This window comes from Kryptolebias marmoratus, linkage group LG3, assembly GCF_001649575.2.
Source record: "Kryptolebias marmoratus isolate JLee-2015 linkage group LG3, ASM164957v2, whole genome shotgun sequence".
NCBI lineage: Eukaryota > Metazoa > Chordata > Actinopteri > Cyprinodontiformes > Rivulidae > Kryptolebias > Kryptolebias marmoratus.
The window spans coordinates 17,796,964-17,823,545 of NC_051432.1; the positions used below are offsets into that span (position 1 = coordinate 17,796,964).

At 37.1% G+C, this 26,582-nt stretch overlaps 1 protein-coding gene across 1 annotated transcript in view; it reads left to right on the forward strand.

Moving 5' to 3' along the window:
* The window catches only part of mad1l1 (mitotic arrest deficient 1 like 1), a 72,584-nt gene that overhangs the window by 28,219 nt on the left and 17,783 nt on the right, over positions 1-26,582 (forward strand). Inside the window, exons 12-17 of the mRNA XM_017427515.3 lie at positions 687-827; positions 1,220-1,276; positions 2,944-3,035; positions 3,243-3,333; positions 18,483-18,714; positions 23,314-23,507. Of these exons, the coding sequence (XP_017283004.1) occupies positions 687-827; positions 1,220-1,276; positions 2,944-3,035; positions 3,243-3,333; positions 18,483-18,714; positions 23,314-23,507 (807 nt within the window). The remainder of the gene's footprint in view (positions 1-686; positions 828-1,219; positions 1,277-2,943; positions 3,036-3,242; positions 3,334-18,482; positions 18,715-23,313; positions 23,508-26,582) is intronic.

Consider the following 26,582-nt stretch of genomic DNA (forward strand, 5'->3'; position numbering starts at 1 on the left):
CGTACTTGAAGTCCCTTTTTAAAAGATCACAGCTATTCAAATTAAATCTTTCAGATTTTGTTGGAAATGATTGATTTTTCAATTGTTTAGTTTAAAAAAATATGACACACCTGATGTCAGTCTTGCATCTCTTTTGGCTTGAAAGCTAAAAGCCCTGAATGGCTAAATATGCATATACATGCATATACACTATATTGCATTCAGACTTTAAAGAGTTAAACAGAAAATTAGCTTAAATCCGGCTGAGAAAACCTGCATGTTTCTGAGTTTTGCAAAGACAACTGTCGCGTAATGAATCTATTAAGGGATTAAACGTAATGCCGACATGGCACATGAGACGAAGCTGTGGTAATTACCTCCCACATGTAGTGTACTAGTGCAGAAAGTATTTCTCTAGGTTCACAGTCTGCTCAGGCTCTGAGAAGAGTTTACAATGTTGCTCTACATGCAGCCACACTCTCTTCTGTTTGTGGAACAAGTCAGACCTTCAGGATGTTGTGCTCTCTGAATGTGTTGCCAATAATCACATTCTCGCTTAGTTCAGGTGGAGTTTTCGACTACATTCTTTATAACAATTAGGAGTATAAGGAATTATTGGCTTTCCCTAGTTTTGGCTTTGCAGACATTGGGTCACAAAGGATTTTTATTTTGGCGGATCATTTTAATATACCTAATTTGTATTTCAGGAGCGTGATGGTATGCGGTCCATATTGGAGTCCTATGACACTGAGCTGGCGTCTACTGAATACTCTCCTCAACTCAGCAGACGACTCAGAGAGGCAGAGGACATCCTGCAGAAGACCCAGAACCACAATACAGAGATGGAGGTGTGTGCAGACATACTCTAGTTATTTATCGATATAACAATATTGCAAAGGTTTCCAAAAAACCGCAGACTTTGGCAGTCAGATAGACCAGTATTCCTGTAAATACCCACAGCCAGCACATGGAGAGTACTCTGAACATTGTAAGGACAGAACGTGGGTTTATTGCAACTGGTATTGTCATCGCAATATTCAACAATAACATCCCGATCCCCTGTTTTTCTAATATTGTGCAGCTCTAATGTTTTTACAACTGACAATACTTGACTTTTGACATAAAGGGGTGCTGTAAATGCTGGTGTTAGTAAATGATCTCCACCTCCTGCTTCAGTTACATACTGTTATCTTCTCATGTGTGTCAGATGACTTCTTTATTTTTTCTCCTATTAATTCAGGCCCAGCTGACCAAAGCACAAGAGGAGACAGGAGCCCTCAAACTACAGCTACAAAGAGTAAGATAAAAATACACATTTCTAAAAAGAATAAAACAAGTGATTGGATATTGATGGAAGTAGAACATCAAGTCTTGTGTTTTGACAATTTAAATGTCAGTTTCTTGGTTTAACTTGCTGATAATCCACAAACACTTGTTCATCCAGCGGTACTGACACAATGGGTGGTTGGACCTCATGTTGGTCACTAATGATGAAGTATTCAATTTTAGTCCACAGCTCTTCTGCACATTTTATTCATTAGACAAAGCAGTAAACCCCAAATTACTCTCAGTGGCTTCTTATGAGTCTGAAGATGAAAAAGAGTATGTACTGAATGAAGACTGTGATTTAGACCAATTTTTCTCAAACTTTTCAACTACCAACAAACAAAATAACAGTAAGAGCAACTTGTGACCCCAACTATAGCTGATTGAAGCATATAAACATCTTTAAGCCAATTAAACAGGAATTGTTTAAAATCTGTTACATAATTTTTACTCATTTCTGCCTACTGTTTTGGATAAAAAAGCAGTTTCGAATCTTTTTTTAAATTTGATTTAATTACTGAAGATCATCTCAAGACCCCCAGCTGGTATTTTATAGCCCACACTGGGGTCTCGACTTCAGCTTTAGGAACCGGTGATTTACACTATAAATTCCTTTTAAAAAAAACAGCCAAAGAGGGAACACATTTTGTTGTTTTTCTTTTTTCACAAGTATTGTTTTTTGTTCAGTTTACTGTTTTGACGTGGGTTTAAAACATACAACAAATAAAGTGTGACGGCTGTTCAAATACTTTACAGCTTACCAAAATTGCAATTCTGAAAACGCACATAAAAATGATGCAAAAAAGTTTAAAACTAGAAAATATATATAATTGTTATTACTACTTTTTATTAGTCAAATGTCACTCGTGGCATTGAACCTCATCAGATACTTTTATTGGTTATTACTCGACTGCTGCCCAATCCTATCTGAATCAATTATGGTCTAATGCCTCTTTAAGTAACCTGCAAAATGATCAATATTTGCACTTTAGGGATAAATCTTCTTCTTCAAACCTTTTGAAAGTGGTTTTATACAACTTATCAATTTGTTTTTAGTTGTTGTATGTATTCACCTCAGCTGGGACTCAACTTTACTTTTACACTGAAATGCTGTAACAAGCTGTCAGGTTAAACCTGAACTGTTTTACGCTCTTTAACTTTTTGTGTCTTTACACAGTCCACAATTTCCCTCATTTTTGTGACTTCTCGTTGCTAGGGTAACATCAACATAGCCATGGCAATGAGTCCTGACGCGTGAAATCTACCTGCGTGGTATAGCAGTAATTACTTATTCGTCTTGGGAGGACTTGAGGAGAAGATGCACTGAAAAACAGACGCCTCACCTACAGGAACGGGAAAATTAGTTGGCGAATGTAAATGAGACATAATTGCCGAGAAGAGCAAGATGTAGGAGACAGACAGATAAATTAAAAACTGTAGTGGGAGAAATGAAGAGGACATTATAAATAACAACAAAAACAATCAGAGGACTAATTGTGTGTAAAACTCCTGCTTTATCTGTCTTGATGCGTCTCCCAGATAGCAATCCAAAATGTGTCCAAAGGTTAAAGATTTCTGCAAGGCCAAATGTGGTGTGAGGATGGTGGAGTGGGATAATTTTCTTTTTCTCTGTTCCAGGTGGAGCTGGAGCTGGAGACTATTAAGAAGCAGCAGGCTTCAGCTGCTGACAGCTGCTCTTTGGTGACCAAAGAAGAGGTCAACATACTGAGGTAGTAAACTCACTCAACCTGTTGAAACAGCCACTATTTCCAGTCCTAGGTCATGAAAGATTTATAGTGGATTAACCAAACCAGACCCCATATACTTCCCCAAGCAGAACTATCCTCCAAAGATTAACCCATTTAATCAACTACATGCGTATGATTTTTTTTTTTTTTTTTTACAGCAGATGTTGTGTTTGCACTTGCATTTTTCAGACAGAAAATTGAGGATTTAGAGAAGGAGCGACAGCGTTTGGAGGAAGAGAATAACATTCTGGAGATGAGACTGGAGAGACACAACCTGCAGGTAGGCACCAAAACCTCCATCCAACTGTTTTTTGTGATGGATTTACTCGTCTGGCGCAAAGGAACCAATTTAATAACCCCAAGGGTAGAAGCCTAGTCTGCAAGACACCATAGATTGATTCACATAGACATATCTTAGATCTGTCAGTTTTTCAAGCACAATTGGACCCAGGTGTCGCTCCAGCAGCGTCCAGTGCAATAGTTTTTGAACCTTTGACTGATTCGAAGCCCATCTTATTGGATGAAGGGATTAGGTGGACAGAGCACTCGGCTGGAGTGAATAAATTCAGACCTTCTTTGGTTTCAAATGAGAAAACCGTTTTGTAAAACTGAATCCTGCCTGCTACTGCAGCCCTCCTGTAACAACTGGGCCTTCTCTCACGGACTCCTCACCCCCATGCCTCCACACAAAACTCATCGCAGTTTGGAAAGAAGTCTGTTTAAACTGCAAGTTAGAAGTGGATATGTACTAAACTGACAACACAACCTCACAGCTTGTTGACGTTTCTGTATAGACAACTTGAAACAATGTTACATCTAAATAAACCAGATACAATTTTTTTAACTTTTAAGTATGCATACAAACACCGAACTACCAGTGTAAAGAAGGCCCAGCCAACACTCATGAATTGGAATACGAAGTTATGCAACAAGTGTTTGTGTGCAGGAACACAGACTGTGCAACCAGAATCAATGAAACAGGTTACAGCACTGTAGTAAAATTACTACAGTAAAGCCAACAAGGCTCTTAAGGTGATACCTTAAGAGCCATGAGATTGCCCAAAGAAAATCCTCAGCAGCTACAACTCCAAATCTGATTGGTTGATCGAAGGTCTATCAGAACTTATATTCTTTTTTTTGTTTCATGGACTGGGGTTTTCAGCAAGAATGCAGAATACCCATGGTGGATGAAATTGTGCCTGGAGAATGCTTAAATTGCACTGTTACATGACAAGCAAGACATTACTTTAATTTATTTAAAAACATTCTTGAATATTCAAGAAATACCTGCACAATTTGACAAAATGAAGGCAGATTTAAATAAATAAAATGAATTACCTTTTTGTTTATTCCATTCTTGGTCCAATCAGGGCTTCGTCTGAGTACCTTCCCACTTCTTGGTAGTGATATTAAAATTACTGAGACGGATGCACGAGTTTGACTGAGTGTCTAATCTAACTGCTTTAATCTTGTGAAATTAACTCCGTCAGTTTGCTCGAATCCTCCTTTTTTAGATATTTTTTCTACATACAGTATGTGTGTGTGTGAGTGAGTCTGTTTGATCATGCTCTCTACCTCCTGACTCACACTGTGCCAGTCTAAGCCTACCAAGGCACTTTAATGAAATGTGTGTGGGCAAGCGTGTTGGTTCCATTTAGCTGTGGAGTAAATGAAATCCATGTCTCTTCAAGCATGACCACTACCTTTAAGGCAGTGGTCAACCGAGTGTGTGTAGGAGTGTGTTTCTGCACCGGTTTCAAGGTTACACAGTCAATGGATCAGGTCGGCTCTTAGGAGCTAATTTTTATGACTCCTCCATGGTCTAATGCACACCAAGAGACCTCTACGTTAGAAGAAATGAGTGACTGAATGGAGAAGCATTTGAACAAGGAAATCAATGGCTGAATGAGTTTGCGTGAATGACATTCAGAATTGAGTGCCTCAAGAAACCTACAATAGAAAATTTTTATTACACTAACATTCACAGCAGATTATGTACCCTAACCCATAATTTATCCCTGGTCTTTATATTTTTATCACTCTCTCAACCATTCAGAGGACTATTGTCATAAAATTGCTATGATGGACGAGCAATTCATCAATATATTGAACTATAGACCTTGAAGTGGTTTAATAGTTCTTTAGTATATCATTAACTTTTGGTAATAATTGAAGAGATAAGGCTACCCAGGTTAAATAGTAAATACTTGCTTATAGTATGGACAACAGGAAGGAGACATAATATATTCTCCAGGTTTGTTGTCAACCAAATTTATCAAGCCTGTCAGCAGTTTCCCACTATTTGTGCCACTTTGAATTACTGTAGATCTCTGAGGCTATATGACCAAATAGATGTCATATGTAAAGACTGCACTCCATCTACTTCTTGTTCACTGTATAACGCTCAAGTGTAATCAAAATTTACTTGAGCATGAATTTTATTTCCCTTCCCTTAACACAAAAGGCATCAAAAAGTCATTTATGAGTAATAATGGTTTGTTCAGCGGATTATGGTTACCACTCGCATGTGTGCTTACACTGTGTTTCTGTTTCTTTCAAATTACCTGCCTCCGTTTTACTTGTAAAAACAAAATAAAACATAACTGTATAAATAATGTATTGAGGAGCCCCTCATATTAAACCAGTTCTCACCGAAATAGCTGCTGTAAATAGATTTTTGGAGCCTATCATTCTTATGCATGACAGATAACTAAAAGACATAAAAACAAAAGTATTAAATCATTGAGTTTTTTTTTCATTTAACCCCTAGGAAATTAGTATTATATTCTTCTGGTGGTCTTTATCTGGCCCTATGATGGACTTGCAATCGATCCAGGTAAAGAAAAATTTTAGCTGGCCAGTGTTATTAGCCACTAAAAAGGACAGATTACATATAAAAAATAAGTTTATTTTTATTATTGTTTTGTTTTGCCTAATTAGCTGAGTGACAAACTTTTGCCCAAATGTTTTTTTATGACTGTACTTAGAAACACTTTGGAACCTGTATTGAGGTTTAGGTTGGTTGGTTTGCAGGCAACCAATATTTCAGAATTAAAGAAATATGCTTTAATTGCTGCATTTCAAAAGCTTTGATATCAATGTATGCATTTCAATAGTTATATTCTTTAGGTAGTACTTTTTGCTGTATCATATATTTTGCATTATTCACATATCAGCAAGTATTAACTTGTTTGCAAAGACATGTTTGTCATCCAGCTCTGATATGCAGAGTTAACTGTGAAAATGTATCTTCATGTGAAGTAAGGCTTTATTTTAATGCAGGAATGAAGTTTGAAGTCATAGTTGGTGGTATTGTGTGTTGACCTTGAATGCTTTAATATCAATCTTTAGAGTAGCTGAAAGGCCTGTATTCTAAAGACTTGCAGCACATTTATTACTGTAAATGGTGGGAACAAATCTTCAATTGTAGGTGTCCCAGAAATAGCCTCAAATTTTGTGAAATACCAGGCTCATGGTAAAACAAGGCCCTTGAACTAAGGACTGTTTCATACCAGGCAGACTCTCAAAACTGCAGGAAAAAAAAAAATTTTTTAAATGTGCATACAATAGGTTCTTTAGCTACAGACTGAATTTTAAGCATTAAACTATTCAGATATGTACATACATGCGAGTGTGTATGTACATATCTAAATAGTTTAATGCTTTTGAATTTTGCTCAACACCCTCTGACTACGTGTACTTTCAGAAACACTTGATGCTTCATTGTTAAGGAGAACAAAAAAATGAACACAATGGATGACGTCACAGGCAGAATTTTTTATTCTAGACCATATGCTTAGTAGTTTAAACAGTAAATCCAGAGCTTTAATTTGATTACTTTAATTTTAATATACATATTACCCATTTCATGAAGTAATTTGTAAAAAATCAACAAATTTCCAAATCATTGTTTTGTATTGGCACAGAACGTGTTGCATATTGTTTTATGTGTATTAAATCAGTTTTAGTGTGAATTTAGTGCTCCAGTAGTGTCAAAACTCTCCAAGAGGAAAAATTCAGTCTGTAGCTAAAAAGCATATGATATGCCCATTTAATAGTTTATAATTTTGTTTTTAGCAGTCTTGAATGGATCAATAAATTCTGTAATGTTAAAAAAAATATATATATATTTTATAGTCCCCCGCAACACTGCAGCTTTTTTGTTACCTTCTGTCTAAATAAAACACTTTGTTTTGCCCTTTCTCTCCCAAACAGACCCAGCGTTCGAAAATGGTGCAAGCATCTGCTCATTCTTTAAGGTGTGCCAAAATGCCCAATTAAAGAAGGAAAAAAAAACTAATTAAAAACACAAACAGCTATGCTTTACTTTGTCAGAAGCAATTTGAGCTGCTTTGTTCTTTTTTTTTTCCTGTATTGGGGGATGAGTTTGGTATGTCTTCTTGTGCACATGTTACCAAATGTAAGCCTCTGTAGAGCAATCAGGAGCAGGAAAAATTCTGGGTTTTATTCCAGGGACTTAATTACATTATTTGTCAAAAAAGGGGGGTGGCAGACAGACTCGCTGTTTTTCCTAAGATAACACTTTACAAATTGCTTGATGGGCTTCAAGATACGTTTGGCTTTTTGCTTTCGTTTTTTTCTCTTTTAGATAAATAATTGTTGCTGTTGCAGGAGGTTGCATCAACGTAGTCTTTCTATGGTATATCTTCTTTTCACATTAGGAAGTCCAACTGCATAAAAAACAGCCAGAGAGCTATGTACTGGGTAATAAACATTATACAGTAATTCTGTAAATTAACAGTCATTATATAATGAAGGCTGTTTAGGTCACAAACATAAAAAAGTGTTGCAGCGAAGCCATAAATACTAGAAAATGCTTGAATTTCAAGTGTTTAAAATTGTTAATGCAATATTTCAATAATTAATCTCTGACTTCAATGCTTCTTAACTAATAAAAGACAATAAGGCCTTTTGCCTAAATTAGGAACGATTCTATTAGAGTCTCACTTTCCGCTCTGCTGTGAGTGTGTAACCATGCGACTTAATATGATCTGCCAGTTTTTCACATGTGGCCTCTGGTGCAATGCCGAGTGGAAAATGATGGGTGGTTGCTGTGGCTCGAGAACGACAAATACCAATCATGGTTTAAATTCTCAAGTAGCCACCTGGAAAGTCTGCAAAATGAGTGTGAAAGAGTTTGGAGGCTTTAAAGCCGTGTAAAAAGATAAGGCTGTTTAGGAATTTGTGATCTGAGCTGGTTTTTGTCAGCTGGTTGGCTAATTCCCCAACATTCTCAGACACAGTTTACAAGCTTAAAGGGATAGTTCAAGGTTGTAGGTGCTACAGCTAGCTGCTGCCACTATTTGTGCTCGCAAATTCACCCACTTTAAGTAGACTTTGGATATTTGAAAATCCTAGTGTAATTTATGTGCACATCATCTTCAATTGCAGAACACATTTATTTATTGATTCAATACATTGTTTATAAACCACACAGACAGAAACTATTTTAGTAGATTTAGGGATTTGTTAGGGCAATACTTTCAGACCAGCGACCCTACAACTGAAATGCAAAGAAGTTTTAGGTTCAGGTTTTAGCTCCAGGCTACAAGCATGCACTGATTCACAAAGAGTCCTAGTCTAAACTGGCCCAAAAAGTAAAACAGCCATTATTCAGTGCCAGTTTCTGAATCCCTGTGCACTTTTAGACAGATCCATTGCTCGTGTTAGCTTTTTTTGCAAATATAACATGGTTTTAAGTAGTTTGTTCTTAACCATAGGATTTTCTGCAACAATCCAAACCCCAAATCTCCCTTGACTTCCTTGCCTTCCTGCTGCCATTTGTTTACCTTGTATTATATATAAATTACTATATTATATTACTTCAGCAGACACTTTTGTCCAGTGAGGAACAAACTTGGGGGTGATCTGAGGTTTAGCAATATTTCAAAGGACACTGTGACATGTGAACTGAGAAAGTTTAGAATTATAAACAAACTGCATTTAAAGCAGCAAATTACTAATTGACACAACACAATTTAACTGAACAGGAGATTTTCCATTGCTGTTCCTTGTATGTTTGATAGAGTTGCTGCATATTGCACATCGTCCTTCTGTTCTAATCTGCCAAAATTGGCTCTTTTGTTTGGAGAAAAAAAGAGAATGTGTTCTGATGGACAATTATTTAATGGTATATCTGTTGAGTTTATAATCTGTTCCTGAATCTTTTCAGGTAATGTTGTATCATTCCAGCATTTTGTGTAACTCTCTTCTATCTTGTGTAAATCTTCAGTGAAACCAGTCACACCAAGGTTGTCCAGTTTGACTGGCTGCCTTGTCTTCACCCAATGGTAATATGCCAGAAACTAACATTTGCTTATCGTGTATAACCAGTTTGCAACCTGTTCATATTAGCATATGAGGAATGCCCTTGTTTGTGGATAAACATTCTGATCACTGTATGCACTGGTGGGCAAGCAAGAGTGTGAGTGTGAGTTTCAGCTTGCTCCCTTCATGGAGGCCATCCTCTATATCGACAGGAATAAAGAATCACAGACTAAGATCTTGTTCATTTAGTAGTTTTCATTTTTCTAACATTTCCCATCAGACTCATGAAGGGAAAGAAATCATGACATTTTGCTTCTGCCTTTTCAGAAGACAAGATGACAGTATTTCTTGGTTCTTGTGTATAAAATCACTGAAATGACATCAGAAGAGTGCCTCATCACTCTTCAGTCTGCTCAGTGTCAGATACACTTGTAAACATCCAAGGATCTATTCTGATTGCAATCTTTTTCTGGAAATGACACTGAATTATTTTTAAATATCCACCTTACATCCCTTTCAGTCACAATCACTTATTGACCATATTACAGCTGTTCTTAAGCTGAATGTGGTTCAACAGTAAATTACGAAAACTTATTAGTGTAGGGGTTTTGTTGTAATTGCTCCTGTAATTAACTGTCAAAAGTCTCAAAGGTCACTTCAGTATTTGGCCCACACTAAGGACAGCCCTGCATGTCTAATGCCCCTTTTACACGGGCTGTATTTCAGAAGTCTGGCACTACTCCACTGTACTCTGCTCGGCTCAATAAAGAATGCATCGCGTTTACACCGGCCAGTTTGCTCGGTAGCAGAGAAACGCCTCCTCGTGTTGCAGGGGGCGGGGCCGTGGCGCGGGGGGTGTGCTACCGAAACTTAGGGCAAGTTGTGTAAACAACGGAAGCACTACGGACAACGTTGGCTCTGTGTTGTTGCTGTTTTTTAAACTTATGGGAATTCTCCTGAGACTTCAGGAAGAGAGGCGCAGTGGAAGAAATGCTCTGGATGCCGCGATTGTTGCGCGGAGTAGGACAGCTGTTATCTGCTGGAGATTTCAGGCTTTACAGCGCCTTCAGCTGGGGGACAGACGGCAGAAACGTTGCAGGGTAAGCTAACGCTGTTGTTTATATTCCTACCATTCGCTCTTCATGCTTGCATCTGGTCACACCCACGACCAATGAGTGAACAGGAGCTAAGCTTGCGCCACCAACAAAGCAGGGCCGGCCCGGCTGGCCCAACTCCGAAGCAGGGACCAAAAAAGCAGGGCAGACCTCGAAAAAATGCAGATGTAAACGCGCGCAAAGCAAGCCGAGTAGAGTGGAGCCGGGACCATTAGAGCCCGTGTGAAAGGGGCATAAGATATGTATTTTATATAACTTGTTGCACTTATTCCCAGCTTTGTTTGTTTTGTTATTTTTTTTCTTCCTTTTTTTCCCAATGCTCTGCATGTAGACAAACTTTTTTGAAGTTAGAAAACAGAGGAGACTTTGAATTTCAATCTTTTGTACAAGTTACTACTCTGCAGACCCCTGCCTTCATGCTTTCCAAGCACAACCTCAATCTCCTCTTGCTTATCTATAAACTCCCTCAGGCTCAACTCCCTATGGCAGAGCCTGGCAGAAATTCTGAGGCTACAGCTACTTGGACAGTTTTCATTTGAAAGACAGTCTATGAATTCTCCCCAGACTCATTTGTATTTCTTGGGCTTCACTTCTTGTGGGCTTTAACTACACTCCTAAATGTGAATATACTAGTAAGGATAAAAGACATCATTGCTGTGGGCTTTAACTAGGTTTGTGAAGTTTAACCTCAATTTATACAATGTAGCAGTATGCAGTTTTCATCTGGAAGCTAGAAGATGACATTGCAACTTTATTTGCCTAAACAGCTCAATTTACCTGAGGTTTTCAGAAATCTTTAGCGATGGGCTACGTTCACTCTGCAGGCACAAGTGGCCCAAATCAGATTTTTAAATTTTTTTATGACAGCCTGAATGTGACAAATCCGTGTGTCTTCTTATTCAGCTTCACTTTATCAGTTCAACATTGATGTCGCACTCTGTTGAAACACTTATTCACTCACCATGAGTGTGCTACCTGTTTCAAAAATGAGCCTTGTGTCCTTGGTGTTTTACGGTATGTTGGATATGTAAGTGGATGTTTCAGTGCCATTTGTTCAGTCGTGTTAAATAACGAAATACCCCCCACCCTCACCCATCTTCCAGCAGAACACTGTTCCTTTTTTTAGTGTTTGATCCCTTGGTTGTTTTGCTTTCACATTCTGGCTCTTGTTCTGTTTGGAAATAGACTTTATACTCTGGTATTGGGTGTTTTTTTTATTGTTTTTCTATGAATAAGACATGTGTAGCCTCAGGCACATCACACTCACCTTGCACCTTTCCACTGTAAACGCTGGTGGTAGAGTAGGCTTTATATATGCATGCTGTTGCAAATGCAATCACGGACACACATCAACAAAATTGGCTGCCTGAGAAACATTAACATTAAGGAGTTTGCTCACACACCTTGTGACTCACTTTGTGCGTTTATGTGTGTATGTTTTCTATTAGCAATAGATAAAATCATATATTTTAAAAAACTTTTCAGGACCTCACCTTCTTTTGTCTTTTAAATAATAATGTGCATACACATTGAGAAGTTGCAATGACTTTGTGTTTTGCTTTTGTATTAGGCTCCCTACCATGTTTGTATGAAATTTATTCACCTGGTATCATTTTTACATATTGATGAACAGTAAAATTAAGTCAGAACTCAACCATATAAAAATAATTATGCGATTTCTTGGCATATTCTTAGCTAGAAATTGTTTTCTGTAATTCCGAGGTAGTTTTTTAAAACATTTTCTTTATCTCAGTCCACTTATTTACAGAGTGAAATATGAATTTAATTTTAATTTTTTGTTAACTTGACTGTCTTAAAGAAGTAGTTCTGTTTTAAGGTTTTTATTTCAGCATTTGTTAGTTTGCTAATTTACATGACGTATATCTTACAATATCTGATTCTACTTTCAATTTTCTCTCACTGTGTGTATCAGCGTGCGCACAGATGCATTTTAGATCAAGCACTCTGTATACAAATTTAGAAGTTCGTAAGATTTACGTAGAAAGGAAAAAATACCAGGCTGTGACGTGTGTGAGGTCCAGTTTAAAATAGTTCTTTGATATAAATACATGTATTTCCTGTAACTCATTTTGGAAACCTCAATCTCTTCCTTTTAAATTATACAAAACATTATTTATAGGATTCCCCTCCTCCATCTTTGTTGTACTTTTAGTTCTGCACTTCACCTTTTGCTTTCGTCATGTTCTTTCCCTATCCTTCACTGTTTTCTTCAACTTCTCTTTTTCACTTCACCTCTTTCTATTTTTTGCTTGTAGTTTATTTGCAATAATTTCTTTGTTGTATATAGAATTTCATTTAGCCATTAATCAAGAGCTCAGGTTGGTGTGTGGATTTTTATTCGTGTGTGGATGTTGTTTTACTGTATGTTGGCATTAATGTAGAAAAGACTCTTCTCTTGTGTCTGGACCATTCAGAGATAGAAAACAAAGCACACAAATTAGAATGAAGTCATGGTTAAAGAAGCATTTTTACCTATCTCAAAGCCTCAAACCTCTGTGCAACGTCAGTTGTGTTATTAGCAAGAAGCAAACAAATGATGCCATGTCGGCTCGGACATTTCCCAGATTAACAAGGTCTGTGTCAGAGGTTGGGGAATCAGGACATTCTGATGAGAAATGGGCTACTAGAACAAGACATTCATGGACACGGGCAGAGAATGTAAAACTTTTGTAATGTTACTGTATGAGCAAGCCTAGAGAGAGAGTCTACATGGAAATGATGTGGGATACTCAACATCCAGATTGTCTCAGAAACAACTTCAACCCCAGTGTTTCAACATTCGATAGAAAAACTGCTACCACATGTAGAGATTGACGAGATACAACAAAGACGCTGCGACAAAGGGGAGCCAAGATTACAGGCCAGGGGGGATATATCATCATTCTCACCATTCAAGTATGGGTACTAAACCCCATTGAAAGCCTCAATAACTGAATGTAAGGGCAGCTGACCTGAGACTGAAGATTGTGACCAAGCTGGACACCTATGACCTGCACCACTTGCCAAGTGACATAGTACCCTCTGAAAGTCTGCTAGAAGATGTGAGTGCCAGAAGACCCCAGAAAGGGACAATTCTGTCCAACTACCAGCCAATCACATGCCTCTGTACAACATGGAAGCTTCTGTCTGGAAACTGCGCAACATCAAGAGCCTTTATTGAGAACTCAACGGGAAAGTTACAGATGGCTGTAGAGGCCAAGTCAAAGCCAATTGCAGAAGTTATCATCAAGTATGGTATATAACAAGGTGATGTTCTGTCCTCATTCCTGTTCTGCGTGAGCGTGGACATTCTCAGCCAGATCATTGCAAAGTGTGGCTAAGGATTGGCTAAGGAGTGGCTAAGGACTTTTTGTCACAACAAAAAATAGTGGCTGGTAAAATATTTGAGTGGCTGGTAAAAAATTTTGTCCACCAGCCACTATGGTTGGTGGACAAAATTTTTAATTTCCACCCCTGGCGGTAGGTAAGATGCAGGTAGACAAAGCATACATGGAATTCCATAAGCATGTGGCCAGGATAATTAACAAACAAAAGTAGGCAGTGGTGATAGATGTATCAATCCCAAGAGATTGTAACATCACTTGGGATGTCTCTCTTTCTCCTATTTGACCTTTTTCCAATTGAGAGCTATGGCCTTAAGTTTAGAGGAGCCTTTTTTCATCCTTAGCTGTGGACCACTCCAGTGCATGCTGGAAGTCAAGTTGAATTTGAATTGATCTTGTTTACTTTTCTGTTTAGTGCCCAGAGGGGACTTTTTATGATTTGACAACATTAAAATAAACTATGTCAAATTGAATTAAAAGCCTTGTGATTTTTTTTTTTCCCTTTTATGCCTATAGTCACACTGTCACAGGTGTGGATAATTAATCCAGTTAATACGATAAAGCCCATGCATCAACCAGGGACACCTGTATTGATACTGCAAAGACAGTTGGGATGCAGAAGGGTGTAATATTTATTTGTTTCTTTTTTTTATTTTCAGTCAGTTGAAACTCACCAATTAACCAGCATGCATGTTTGTGGTGTTTAGCCAAAGTGCATAAAATGCTGTATACACTCAGGCATGGGCACCACACTAACTCTTTACAGAAGGAACTGCCCAGTTGAACTCAAGACCTACTTGCTGTGTCAATAGTGCTAACCACCTGGGGTTTAACACATTATGCAATTTTAGTTTTGTGTGCCAGAATACTCCTTTTGTTGTTGACTCAACACGGTTGTAAATAAATTAAAGTCATCTGTAGAAAATGACATTTTTAAAGGTCCATTGTCCTCTTGTCAGTTTTTGTACGAGTTTGTTTTAATATTTATGGAAGCAAGTAAAGGTTTGGCAATGCTAGCCTTTCTCTTGTGTCCTGCTGTAATGACCTCTGTTGGGCTATCTGAACCATCTCTTAAAGCTTTTGAACTGTTTTGGTTCATACTGGCTTCACAAGATTGATCTGCAAATCATGTAGCGGTTGTAGGTTTGTCACTATGTTTTGCCTTTTGTTCAAAGTTATGCTTCTCGTTTTTGTTGATGTTTTACAGTTTCTTCTGAAAAAAATGATGGACCTTTTATTATTAATGTCTTAGCCAATTATAGTTCAACTGTCAATCCCCTTGCAAGTCAAAAAAGGCACACTGATACATTTATTGATGCATTGGAGAGTGTAAAAACATGTCTTGGGTTATTTACAGTAAGAACAAGATGTTTTCACTCCGTATACGGTGTGTAAAATTTATGAACTACTGGGATTCATATGTCCCAAATGTTGGCAGATATGCAGTTCAAGTTTTGAATGCTTGTTTTCTTTTTCTTTGTTCAATCCATGTAACTCTAAAGAAAAACAGAATGTACTAACACCTGAAGTAAAAACACATACATAACACAGTAAATATCACATTTTCTACAAGGTTTTCAGCAACTTGAGGTCCGACGTTCTGTCTGTGTTGCATTATCTTCTCTGTTGTGTTGGGCATCACTTTCTCTGTTGTGAATAAAGTGCTAACTTAGCACCACTTGGTACACAACTTGGCACCACTGCTTATTCCTTTTATCCTGATGGAAATGCAAATAAAAAAAACATGCTACAGGCAACAGTTCTGTAGCATGTTTATTTATTTTTTTAAAAATTGGTTGAAATATTTGATATATTTAGTGCAAAACTTAACTTAATAAACCTATTCTTTATGGTATTACCAGTATAAGTCAAAAGGTTGGGCCCATCAACACAAATAAAATTTCAAAGGAATAAATGATCAATATGCCACACTTCTTTAAGTCTTTTTCAAATTGAGCATAGGTTTAATAACTTGACTTGTGTTTATTGATTCTAAAATACACCGCAGCAGTGTATATGTTTTTTAATCAAACATTCGACTATTTGTGAACAATGATTTACATCATTGATCCGTTGACAGAAAATGATACTGTCTCCTTGGTCTCTAGGGAATACATTGGTGGGGAAAAGCAGACAGAAAGGCTAACAACAAAGCAAAAAGGAGGACAGATGCAGACAGAGATGCAGACAGAGATCGATTCATTTAGCTGGGCCTCACATCGAAAGACTTTTTCTTAAGTTGGGTTGTATAAAATAATTAGAAGCAGTTACCTGTGTGGAGAGAAATGAGCATTAAGATTGCTGACGCACGTTTGATAGAGTATTTGTCATCAAATGTGTAAATGACCACAAAGTTTGTAAACTCAAAAGTGTACATGGCACTGTATTTTGTCATCTTTTCTCTCAGATGGATGAATTTTATTATTTTTGATTTTAAGATTAGTGGATTTGTATGATCTCGGTAATGAGCATTATGAGTTACTCTTAGCCCTTTTTTGTAATACGGATAATAATGATAATAAAGAACATAAGAATTGCCCCTAACGTCTGCATAATAATTCAAATACGATGAGACCAGTAAACGGTAAAGAATGTGGCGTGACATGTGGGTCAAAATGGGCTTTATTTAATACTGATTTGCTTCTTAAGACTTTATGGATATGTTTTAGATGAAATTTCAAACTTATCATGCCAAGAAATTTAATCTCATGAAAACACTTTCACGGTTGACAACATCTATATGTATCTGTACTTGTGAATTCCTTTTACAGTTGCTGAATTAGATAATTTTACTTGTTAGTAATTTGTTTCTGTCAAATCGCTTTATTTTACACATTTCTGAGTTGACCATATATCAAGCAGCTTTATTAACTCACCCTCAGAATAAAATAGATTTGTGTCATCCGCATATACAAATGTTATTGTAACAAATACCTTACAAATAACATTTATATACATAATAAACAGTTTGGGACCCAGTGCTGACCCCTGGGGGACATCACATGGAATGTCCAAGCACAATGATCTATATTAACCCAACTTAACAAATTGTTTCCTGTTCCTTAAAAATTTTAGATCAAGGAACATTAGTTTTTTCTCATTAACCCCTTTTGAGCATCATAATGGGGCTTTTTTCCCCCTGTCTCTAATTCTACCCAGCTCTCATGCTGAGTGTGCCAACTGCTGTCTACTGTAAGTAACACACTAACTATTCAGTACTTTATATTACAAGACTGAGAAAAATATTCCTGTAGGCCATTTTAAAGCTAACTTCTGCTAAAGTTGTTTGCCTTTCTAGACATATAAATGCCAAAACTAAAAGTTAACAAGAGTTTAGGATTTTCTCTCGTTCATTAGCTGTCAATTAGAGCTGGAGGATATCAATGTGAAAGGATGTCATTAACTGTTATTATAATAAATATTTCAGGGATTGATTATTTTGTCAATGAATCTGTAGATTTATTTAAAAATAAGCTATATATGTTGCACAGAATGTTTTTTCTGCACTTACAGACACTTCTTACTGCAATTAAATAAAATTTACCTTGAGTAGTTTTTATGTATAGTCACAATTAAGGTACATTCATTAGAAGCATCCATCTCAAGTAGCAATCACACTAATTGCAATCAAAGAGATAAAATGCTACCTTGTGTTGGTACCACTTTGGACTGGACGCATAGACTTGGCACTTTTTGTTGATATGGTAAGTCATTGACGTTATGAATGTTGCAATAAACTAATTCCTTTTTGGACACTTTTCTTCATCTGCTATAGTCTTTTTCTAATTGTGAGATATTAGTTTCTTTATCCCTACTTTTACTTTATTTTCAGCAACATTTATAGTGTTTTTCATTGAGGTTAAAACTACTTTAAAACCAGACCAAGATGCACTATATAATGTTTAACAGCCTAGTTAAAGTAAAGACAACTTTGTCCTGAAAACATTGTTTGTACCCACATAAGGCCTCTGTGTTGAATCTGATAAATATACTTTTATTAAAAGTAAAAATAATGTTGCGACTGTTTCATTTATGCACAATAAACTTTAAGTTTACCACAGGTTTTGTGGAAATAACACCTAAAACTGTTGTTTAAATGAAGAACATTTTACTTGTGTTCACGAGTCTTATACATTTTCGTACTTTGAAAGAGTCATTGCACTTTTGTATCATTACCAATCAGCTCACAGTCAAGTCACAGACTGTAACTCTTATGCTTAAAGTGTACATTATAAAAGGTAAGAATAATTAAAAAAAATGGAAAAGCTAAAAAATGGTGCAGTTCTTTCTGTTAGGATGAAAATATAGTAAAGGAACAGCCTCAAATATTCAGACAAATTATAAACATATTGCAGTCAAAAGCACCTTTAATTCTGAAACTAAAGGTACGTTTGACATAAAGCATAATTTAAATGTTAGATCAGGCTCCTACACTGTGGCTTTATATAATAATTATAAAGTAAGGCACATCTAAATTTCTGAAATTATCACTCATTTTGTTTTGTTCATGACTTCTCACCAATTGTTGTTGTTTCTATACTAAGCATTCGTGTCTCTTCTGTCTAAAATCATTAAGGTATCGGTGTACTTTTGTTTTAGATTTCATTGTAACTTTATCTGGAAAAAAAACAAGCTTTGAAGAAAACCTTTAATATGGATTGCTGTCTGTGTCTTTGTCTCAGGGAGACTATGATCCACTCAAGACCCGAGTTGTTCACCTGAAAATGAACCCCACCTCAGCTGCTAAGCAACAACGGCAGCAGGAAGTGGAGTCTCTTCAGGAGGAAGTGACACGGCTCAGGGAGCTCGTGCGTTCCTTGCAGGATGGAGGCATGATGGGCCTTTCACATGACGACTCCGGCATGAAAAATCCCAGTCTCAGCCTCAGTTTACCTCCATCAAAGGAAGTGCAGGGTAAGATTCACGACACAGGCACACATTTATAGACTCTTTTACATTAAAATGTCTCAACTAAAATAATTGTTCCTGACATTACATGAGATTGCATATTCCTTATAATAGCATTTTGTTTAAGAAATGTTTAGGAACACAAAGTCATCTCAAAGGACATTTTAAAATAGTCAAAAACTTCCTACAGAGCGAGGCTTGAAACTCAGCTGATCCTGAAAACTCTTACTATGTGTTCAACATATGGAAGTTAAAAAGTTTCTGCTACCAAAAACCTTTTCTTTTTGAAGAAGTATTTCTGGGAAATGCTTCATTAAAATTGTAGGTTCCTCAGGCCCCTGTCTTCATAGTTTAGTGTGAGACAGGCAGTTAGGGGAAGGGCGCGTAGTTATGGCAGGGTTAAATATGAAATTGGGCAGGTCATTGGCGAACGTCTGTTGGCCAATTTGTCTTCTGAAGTGCAGTTCTTGCTGTTCTCTCTGACTTTCTCTCCAGCTCTCTGGTACAGTGTCTCATTTCTCCCCTGAATTCTTGTATTTTAACTCAGACTTCTTTTTTCTTTTTGCACTACTGTTCATTACCATCTTCATTGTCATTTTCTTTTGTCCTTGACACATGTAATGTCATATAAAAATAGTTGAACTTCCAAGCAGTCTCCTACTTTTCAACCATAGAAAATCATGCCCATACAATGTCCAATTCCTGTATTTACCTTCAGACAAAAGTAAGTCCATTTATTTTAAATTATTGAGATTACTGTAAAAAAAAAGGTCTCTGATTTTACAGAAAAGTGTGTTTACTTGAGTGTAATTCTCCAGAATGTCTCCTGCCACATTCACATCATGTCAGTCATGTTTTTTTTTTTTTTTGGATTTTTTGAAAGGGACTGGTATAAAAATATCTTTTAAAAGATGGAGTGAATACTGCAGAACTTTATTGCACGTGCGTTAAAATGTTTACATATATAAAAGTTAATATACATAAATGAAATAGAAAATTTAAATTTTTTATTGTTTTCAGCTGATCTGCCTTAATCCTATTAAGTCAGCATCTCAAGTTTTACACATATTGTGTATTGTGAATGGATTAGCTTTTGTCCTTGCTGGAAGCTTCCTTACCGGTACTTTTGGAGTGAATATTAAATCTATGTATTATTAAACATAGGGCTGGGTGTTGTGACCTAAAACTTATATCATACCATTTGTGGGCTTTATCGCAATATACAACATATACTAGAATATGTTCAAACCCACCTTTAGTCACTGTATCAATGTTTAATTCAACACCATAGCTTAATGCAGACTGTTGTTCCCTCACTGGGATAAAAAAAACAACAAACATAACAACTGTCCTTGTTGTTGTAGCTCCAGAACATAAGTTAAGGTGCAGTCTGCCAACGTTATTTAAACACAGAATGCCATAAAGTGCCAGTGTAATTACCAAAACAAGCATTATAGCTCATGTGGGAACAAACAGAAATACTTCCAACTAATAATCACACCATCACACTTAGATGCCATTTGATGACAATGGACCAGTTCAAAAAATAACAGCCACAAACACAAAACCAAGTAAATGACAATAGTTGATATAGTGTGAGAGTGCACACATGAGCTAAACACACATCAACACAGTGTGCAATGACCAGCGATTAGAACTGTGACCTATTAAATAAATGCCACATTTTGGTAAAGAACAGTTCTTACACAGTCATTACAGATTTAAAAATACAAAAATAAAGAGTTGTGACCAGAATAATTAAGTGATTGATTTTGAGGCATAATAATCACTGTTACAGATAAACTTTTACACAAGACAGCGGTGCAGCAACCACATTAAAAGCATTTAGCACAGCGAACAAATTGCCTACCTATTCATGCTGACAATAATTAACAACAAATCAACCCTCCAACCCTTTTTGACATAAATATATTTTTCTTTATATAATGCAAGGCCAACTCTGACAGTTGTTTTGGCAGTTACATGTTAGCGTAGTTAAACGTCTCGGCAGCCTGCGCCCACTGGAGTTTTTTCACAGACCGCATCCATTGAACTTTTTGTCCTCCTCTTGTAGCATTATCAAGCAAATAGTAGCTTTAAGAAAGCCATGATGGCGATAAACTGACTTCTTTAGGCTTTCTAAATCAGGAATGCTATCTCTTGTCGAGATCCTTAAGCACAAAAAAAGATCAGCCAGTTCCAGTAATTAAGCTGCGTTTGTCTTCCTTGCAAAATTGAAACCAGTCCTGGATGATAGATTCAGCACCGTTTCTCTTCAGGGACAAGTCAGTTTATTCATTGACTGTCTCCAGCTGCCTGCTAACTTCTGTTGAGCTGTATCCTTCACCTCTAAACACTGTGACCGCTGGAGAATTTTCCGGATGAGTAGGAGTCGGGGGGAAAGGGAGGGGAAAGGGATTGCCAGAGTGAGTTGTGATGCATTCAAAGAGCATGGAAAAAGATACATTTCTAGTGAATTTGATGCAGATGGCTTAAAAAATTGCAGTTAAAATAAGTTTTTGCTCGTCACAAACAGTTGTTTTGCAAATTGCACGAGTAGTAACACTCGATAATTTCCAAAGGCCTGACTTGTAGTCAAGTGATCAACTTGGACTTTTGTAATCATTGGTATTTTCCCCCTACCTGCTGTTTTAACTGAAACAGTATTTAGATGGGTGAGGAGTTTTACACATTGTTTATTTTTATGTGCAAGGTGATCAGAACAGAATGTCACAGGTTTTATGATGTAGCTTCATTTTAAGCCTTCTGTTTTTTTTTGTTTCATCAGTAAAATGATTTATGCCTACCTTAATTTTTTAGGTAGTTTTTTTTTAAAAAAAAAAAAGCTTTTTGCATTAAATGGAAACCGTTTGGGACAAATTAAAGGCAAAAGTCAGCATTTTCATAAACTTGACTAGTAATAAGCAGCTTTAAATGCTTTGAATTATTATTTCAATATATGTTCACTCGAATATTTATTTGTGACTTTACAAACATTGACATGTTACTTATTCTGTGCATGACCATTTGTCTGTATATTAGCAGAAAGTGCTGCTGTAATTTGAGAATTTATGGCCATTTTCAGAGTTGTTTGACGGCTTTCATAAGGTGACAGTTTTCCGCAGTCTTGAAGACTTGAAACACTTTAGGAGCATTGATTGACACTTGAGTGGAGCCCAGTCACCCAGGAAAAAGACGAGCACAAAGACACACACACACACACTCTCTGACTCTGAAGTTTGTACTTTCTAGCTGTTCTGTTCTTAGAAATGGCTGGCTAAGGAGGCTTGATGTAGGGTTGAATCAAGGGCTGAATAAATTATTATCAATATTTATCAATCATTTCTGGGTTAGAGGCGTGTTTTTTTTTCTAGCATTGGGTGTTGAGTACAGTGTAAGGTTTTATCAATATAGATGCACATGGAAGAACTAAAATGCTTTTGTCCTTTAGAGAAAAAAAACAGAAGCTAAGCTTTTCAGACATGTTGAGCATGCTTCATGTTTGTTTTGTTTGTTTGTTTGTTTTTTGTGTTTTAATAGCTTTTTCTCCTGAAACTCAAAGGTTCAATCCTTACATCTATTACCCATACGAACAAGATGCATCATTTGCATGAATCTTCATTTTAGAACTGGAGCAACAAATGAGTTTCATTATCAATGATCTTTTTTTACTTTGTCACCTTCAATTCTTTGTAGGTTAGGAAAAGTAGAATTTTGTGACCCATTTTCAAGTTTTAGAGGTTGATTTTTAGAAGTATGGGTTTGGACATGCAAATGTATTGTTTATTGTAATTTTTACAGAAAATAAAATTATCAAAGCATTCATATTTTTAAAACTTATACATACTTTTATTGCAGTGAGTGTTGCTGGGGAGAGGGCTTGTTTGGGTTTCTGTCCTGGACCTGTTACTTTAGCCACCGGGCCACAGAAAAGTGGCAGGAAATGGATGGATGGAAAACATATTCATATCCCACTTAAAAAATAAATCTGTTTCAGAAATATGAAAATGTGGTTCATTAAATCAAACCATAGATTTGTACAATGAGTTTTAACTTTCTTTCTTTTAAGTTCTTTCACATATTTGGTAGAAGTTTATGTTTATACATGCACACTGTATATTTATCATGACTCACCTCAGCCCACACTGAATTATCTTACAGAAATTAAGTCACCAAATTAATTGTGAATAATTGCAAATTGAATTTCAAGAAATTACGTAAATTGATGCCTTGTTCTGTTTCTCCTCTTTAAGATGAGCTCCCTGATAAGGTACTCAGCCGACTGCTTTATTCACTTTTCCCTCTGTGCATAATAGTATTTTTTTTTTAGACTTGAGCAGATGGATTGCTGCAGGGCGAATATATTTGATTTGAAGCTGCCCATCTATGCTGCATGAGTCTTGCGAGTTGTGATGTGGAGTTGCGGGCGCCCATAGAGAAGAAGTCTTGCACACATAGCTGAAAATTAATATGTTGAACATCCTGCCTGCACTTGTACTTTAAGATTTATGTCACTAAAATATAACTAGTTGTCCCTGCACTACATTTCCTTTGCAGCATCAAATCACTCAACTGATATATATTCTTTCAACCTTTGTGTTACAGATTTACGTAAGCAGATGGAGAGCTCAGAGCTGAGGAACCAGAGGCTAAAGGAGGTGTTTCAAAAAAAGATTCAAGAGTTTCGCACAGTATGCTACGTCCTGACTGGTTACCAGATAGATATAACAACCGAGAACCAATACAGGCTCACCTCGGTCTATGCAGAACACATGGAAGACTCCTTGCTCTTCAAAAAGGTGCGTAATTGTACAAAATGTTAGACAAAAAGGAACAAACATTTTACTGGTTCCAGTGCTAAAAGTAGAAAACATATTGTACTTTAAACACTGCATTTACAGTAATATACCTCAGTGTTTCTAAATGTCCCATGATTATTATACTCATGTTATCAAAGTTTGAAACAAAATCTGTTACATTTTTACTTGTGGTTTCATTATAAACACATCTTTTCCTACATTTACACCAAGCATCTTCCTTTGTTTAGCATTTTAGCGCCACTACAACAAACCCCTGGAAAAAAGTAAACAAAAAATAGCAAAACCCTTATTTACTTTTGCAGTGTGTTATTTAAATTGGGGAAGAACAGAAACACTGGAAACAAAAAACAAAAAGCAATGGCTCATTCAAAACATTTGGTTAAGTCTAACATATTTTTGTAACTTTATTTTACTTATGTGGGTAAATTGTTCTCGTTATGCTGGCTTCCCCTGGTGGCAGACGATACGTTGTTTCTGGTTCGCAACAACTTCCAACTTGTGTTTTCTGCCACGGAGACCGCTGTTGCAGTCTGTCCTGGCAATTAAATCCCTGGTTTTACTTTTGCCAGCTCGACTCTTCCTCTGCTTTATGACAGTACACATCTGCCTCCTGTTTGTTGTGCTTTTTTTAGGCTTGTTACCACGGACCAGTATTATTTCTGAACATGTGCTCAAACACTCGTCTTGGTGGAGATCTTTGTTTTTTTGGTTTTTTTTTTTCATTTTAAATGAGACCATGTAGGTGTGGAAGTGTGCAACATCTGCACCTGCACATCTAATGAGATTAGATATGGCTGCAGGTAGCTGTGAGCTACTGGCAGCGTTTCTGAGAGCATATGCACCGTGATCATTACACAGAAGTGTGAAGTTAAACTGGGAACTCAGTCAACATACAACTTCCTACAGGCTGTAGCAGCTGTGTTTGTGCTGATACCTGTGCCGCTGAGCTCTCACAAGCAGTTTTCACACATTGGTCGCGAGTTATCGGTGAAAGGACGTTCTTGTGAAGTCGGCTCCGTTTCTTTTTTGCAATTCAGACATTCAACACAGAGACAGTTCAGAGTCGTGATGCATAAAATCACATAAATTCAGCCTTGAGGAATCAGGAGAGCGGCAACAGTCTTGTAGGTTAAAATGATGCAAGGCTTCTACTGCCCCCACTTCACACATCTACCTTAACTCAACTCTGTGACTACATCTGTGGCTGACTCAAAGGATTATCAGTGATGGATCAACCTCTGCCCTCCCCCCATTCTGCTTCAGTCGTTTTACATTGATTCTGAAACATGATACCGAAATATCAGGCCCATCTTGAGAAGTGATGTGAGAAAGGTGCAATAAAATGACTCGACATGTACATTTAATCCATCAAAATTCATTTCTCCACCAATTTTACTGCATCCCTCAAATCTGTGTTTATGTAATGTTTTTTTTATGTTATATGTTTATGCCTGACTAAACCATGCAGCAATATGCCAAAAGTGTCTCCTTTAGTGTGTGTTTTAAAGTGAGTGGCGTAATGCTGTGTGTGTGAGAAAGAACTAGAGTGATGACAGGCCAGTGTCATGGCGCCTTAATCGATTTCTTCTACCTTGGACTCATTGTTTGGGTTAAATACAAACTGTATTTGTGATTATATCGTAGCTGCTCTACAGATAAGGGACGCGTTTACGTAGCTTTAAGGAAAACATCCTGTTGTGGTCCCGTTTTACTTTTTCATCTCTCCATCCTGAGCTGTTACAGATTTTACCTCATCTCTCTGTTTTTGTGCATATCTGTTACTCTGATCTGAACAGGTAGCGATGGCTTTTCAGTGCGTTGTTGCTAGGTTGAGTTATTATAGAGGTAGAAGGCAGTTTTATTATCTTGGCAGTTAATTAACGATGGTCATTAGTGCCTTGCCCAAAGACTTTGTTGAGTGGTGCTATCATAGAGTATAGCAGACGTGTACAAAATAGGGGGATAAAGTTGTGCTTGTGTGAGTTTGGGCGTTTTGTTCCTGCTGGTGTGTCCAATCTACCCCATTGAAACCCACCTGCGACCCTGCCAGAGGAGATAATTCACTGTCAATATTTATTAACCTCAGACTGTGTCTATAAAAACACAAACAGACACACACATTTTCACAATGACCTCTTGACACACAGTCACACTCAAATGCACACATACTGGCCACAATCTCAATTCTCCATCTCTTTGACACCAAGCAGCACCTCAGAGCCTCCTGCCCACCCTTTTATGCATACAAATGTACAGAGACCCACATAAATAACCTAAGAAATGCTAACACCTTGTATATTGGCATTCAGTGTGTCCACGCTGTAAGTGTATAACATGCACGTAGTAGCCCGTGGGAGCAGAGAGGCCGTTACCTGTAATGTAGTGTAATACTCACATGTACTTGAACGCCCACGCCTAAAGGAACACAAAAAAACACAATATTTATAACATGCACGACATGTTTTTAAAACACGTGAGCGAGTGTAATCTGAGTTGTGAGAATATAAGGTGATCTAATTGCAGAATGAGGCTAGAATAAGCAGCAAAAAAAAAAGGATATTTTGGACTGAAAGCAAAGAAGACTTTACAAATAGGATTCCAACGGTGTTCACCTCAGCAACAAGGTTTCCAGATAATCCTGCTAATATTCTCCTCCAGCAGAGGCAACCAAATCTCCCTCCCCCCCCCCCCCCCCCCCCCCTTCTATGATATAAGCTGTTTAACCTGCAGCACATTCCCCCGCTCTCTCGTGTTCGCCTGCATTCATCATTGTATGACACTGTTTTAGATGTTTTCTTCAACCTTCAGTCACGTTAACTTTTCATCCTTCTGGCATTACTTTAGTTTGTGGGGGAAAAAATGATTCTGACTATTCAGCTTCATCTCAGCTTGAGCATTAACAAAATCTCCCTCATTGTTTGGTAATTACAACTAAAATAAATGTTTTTTTTTGTCCGTCTGTTCTCTGGCTTCAGATTTTTTTTAAACATTTAATTTTCTCTAATTAAAACCTTTAAATCCCATGTTATGTGAAGAAAAAAAACTAAACAATGA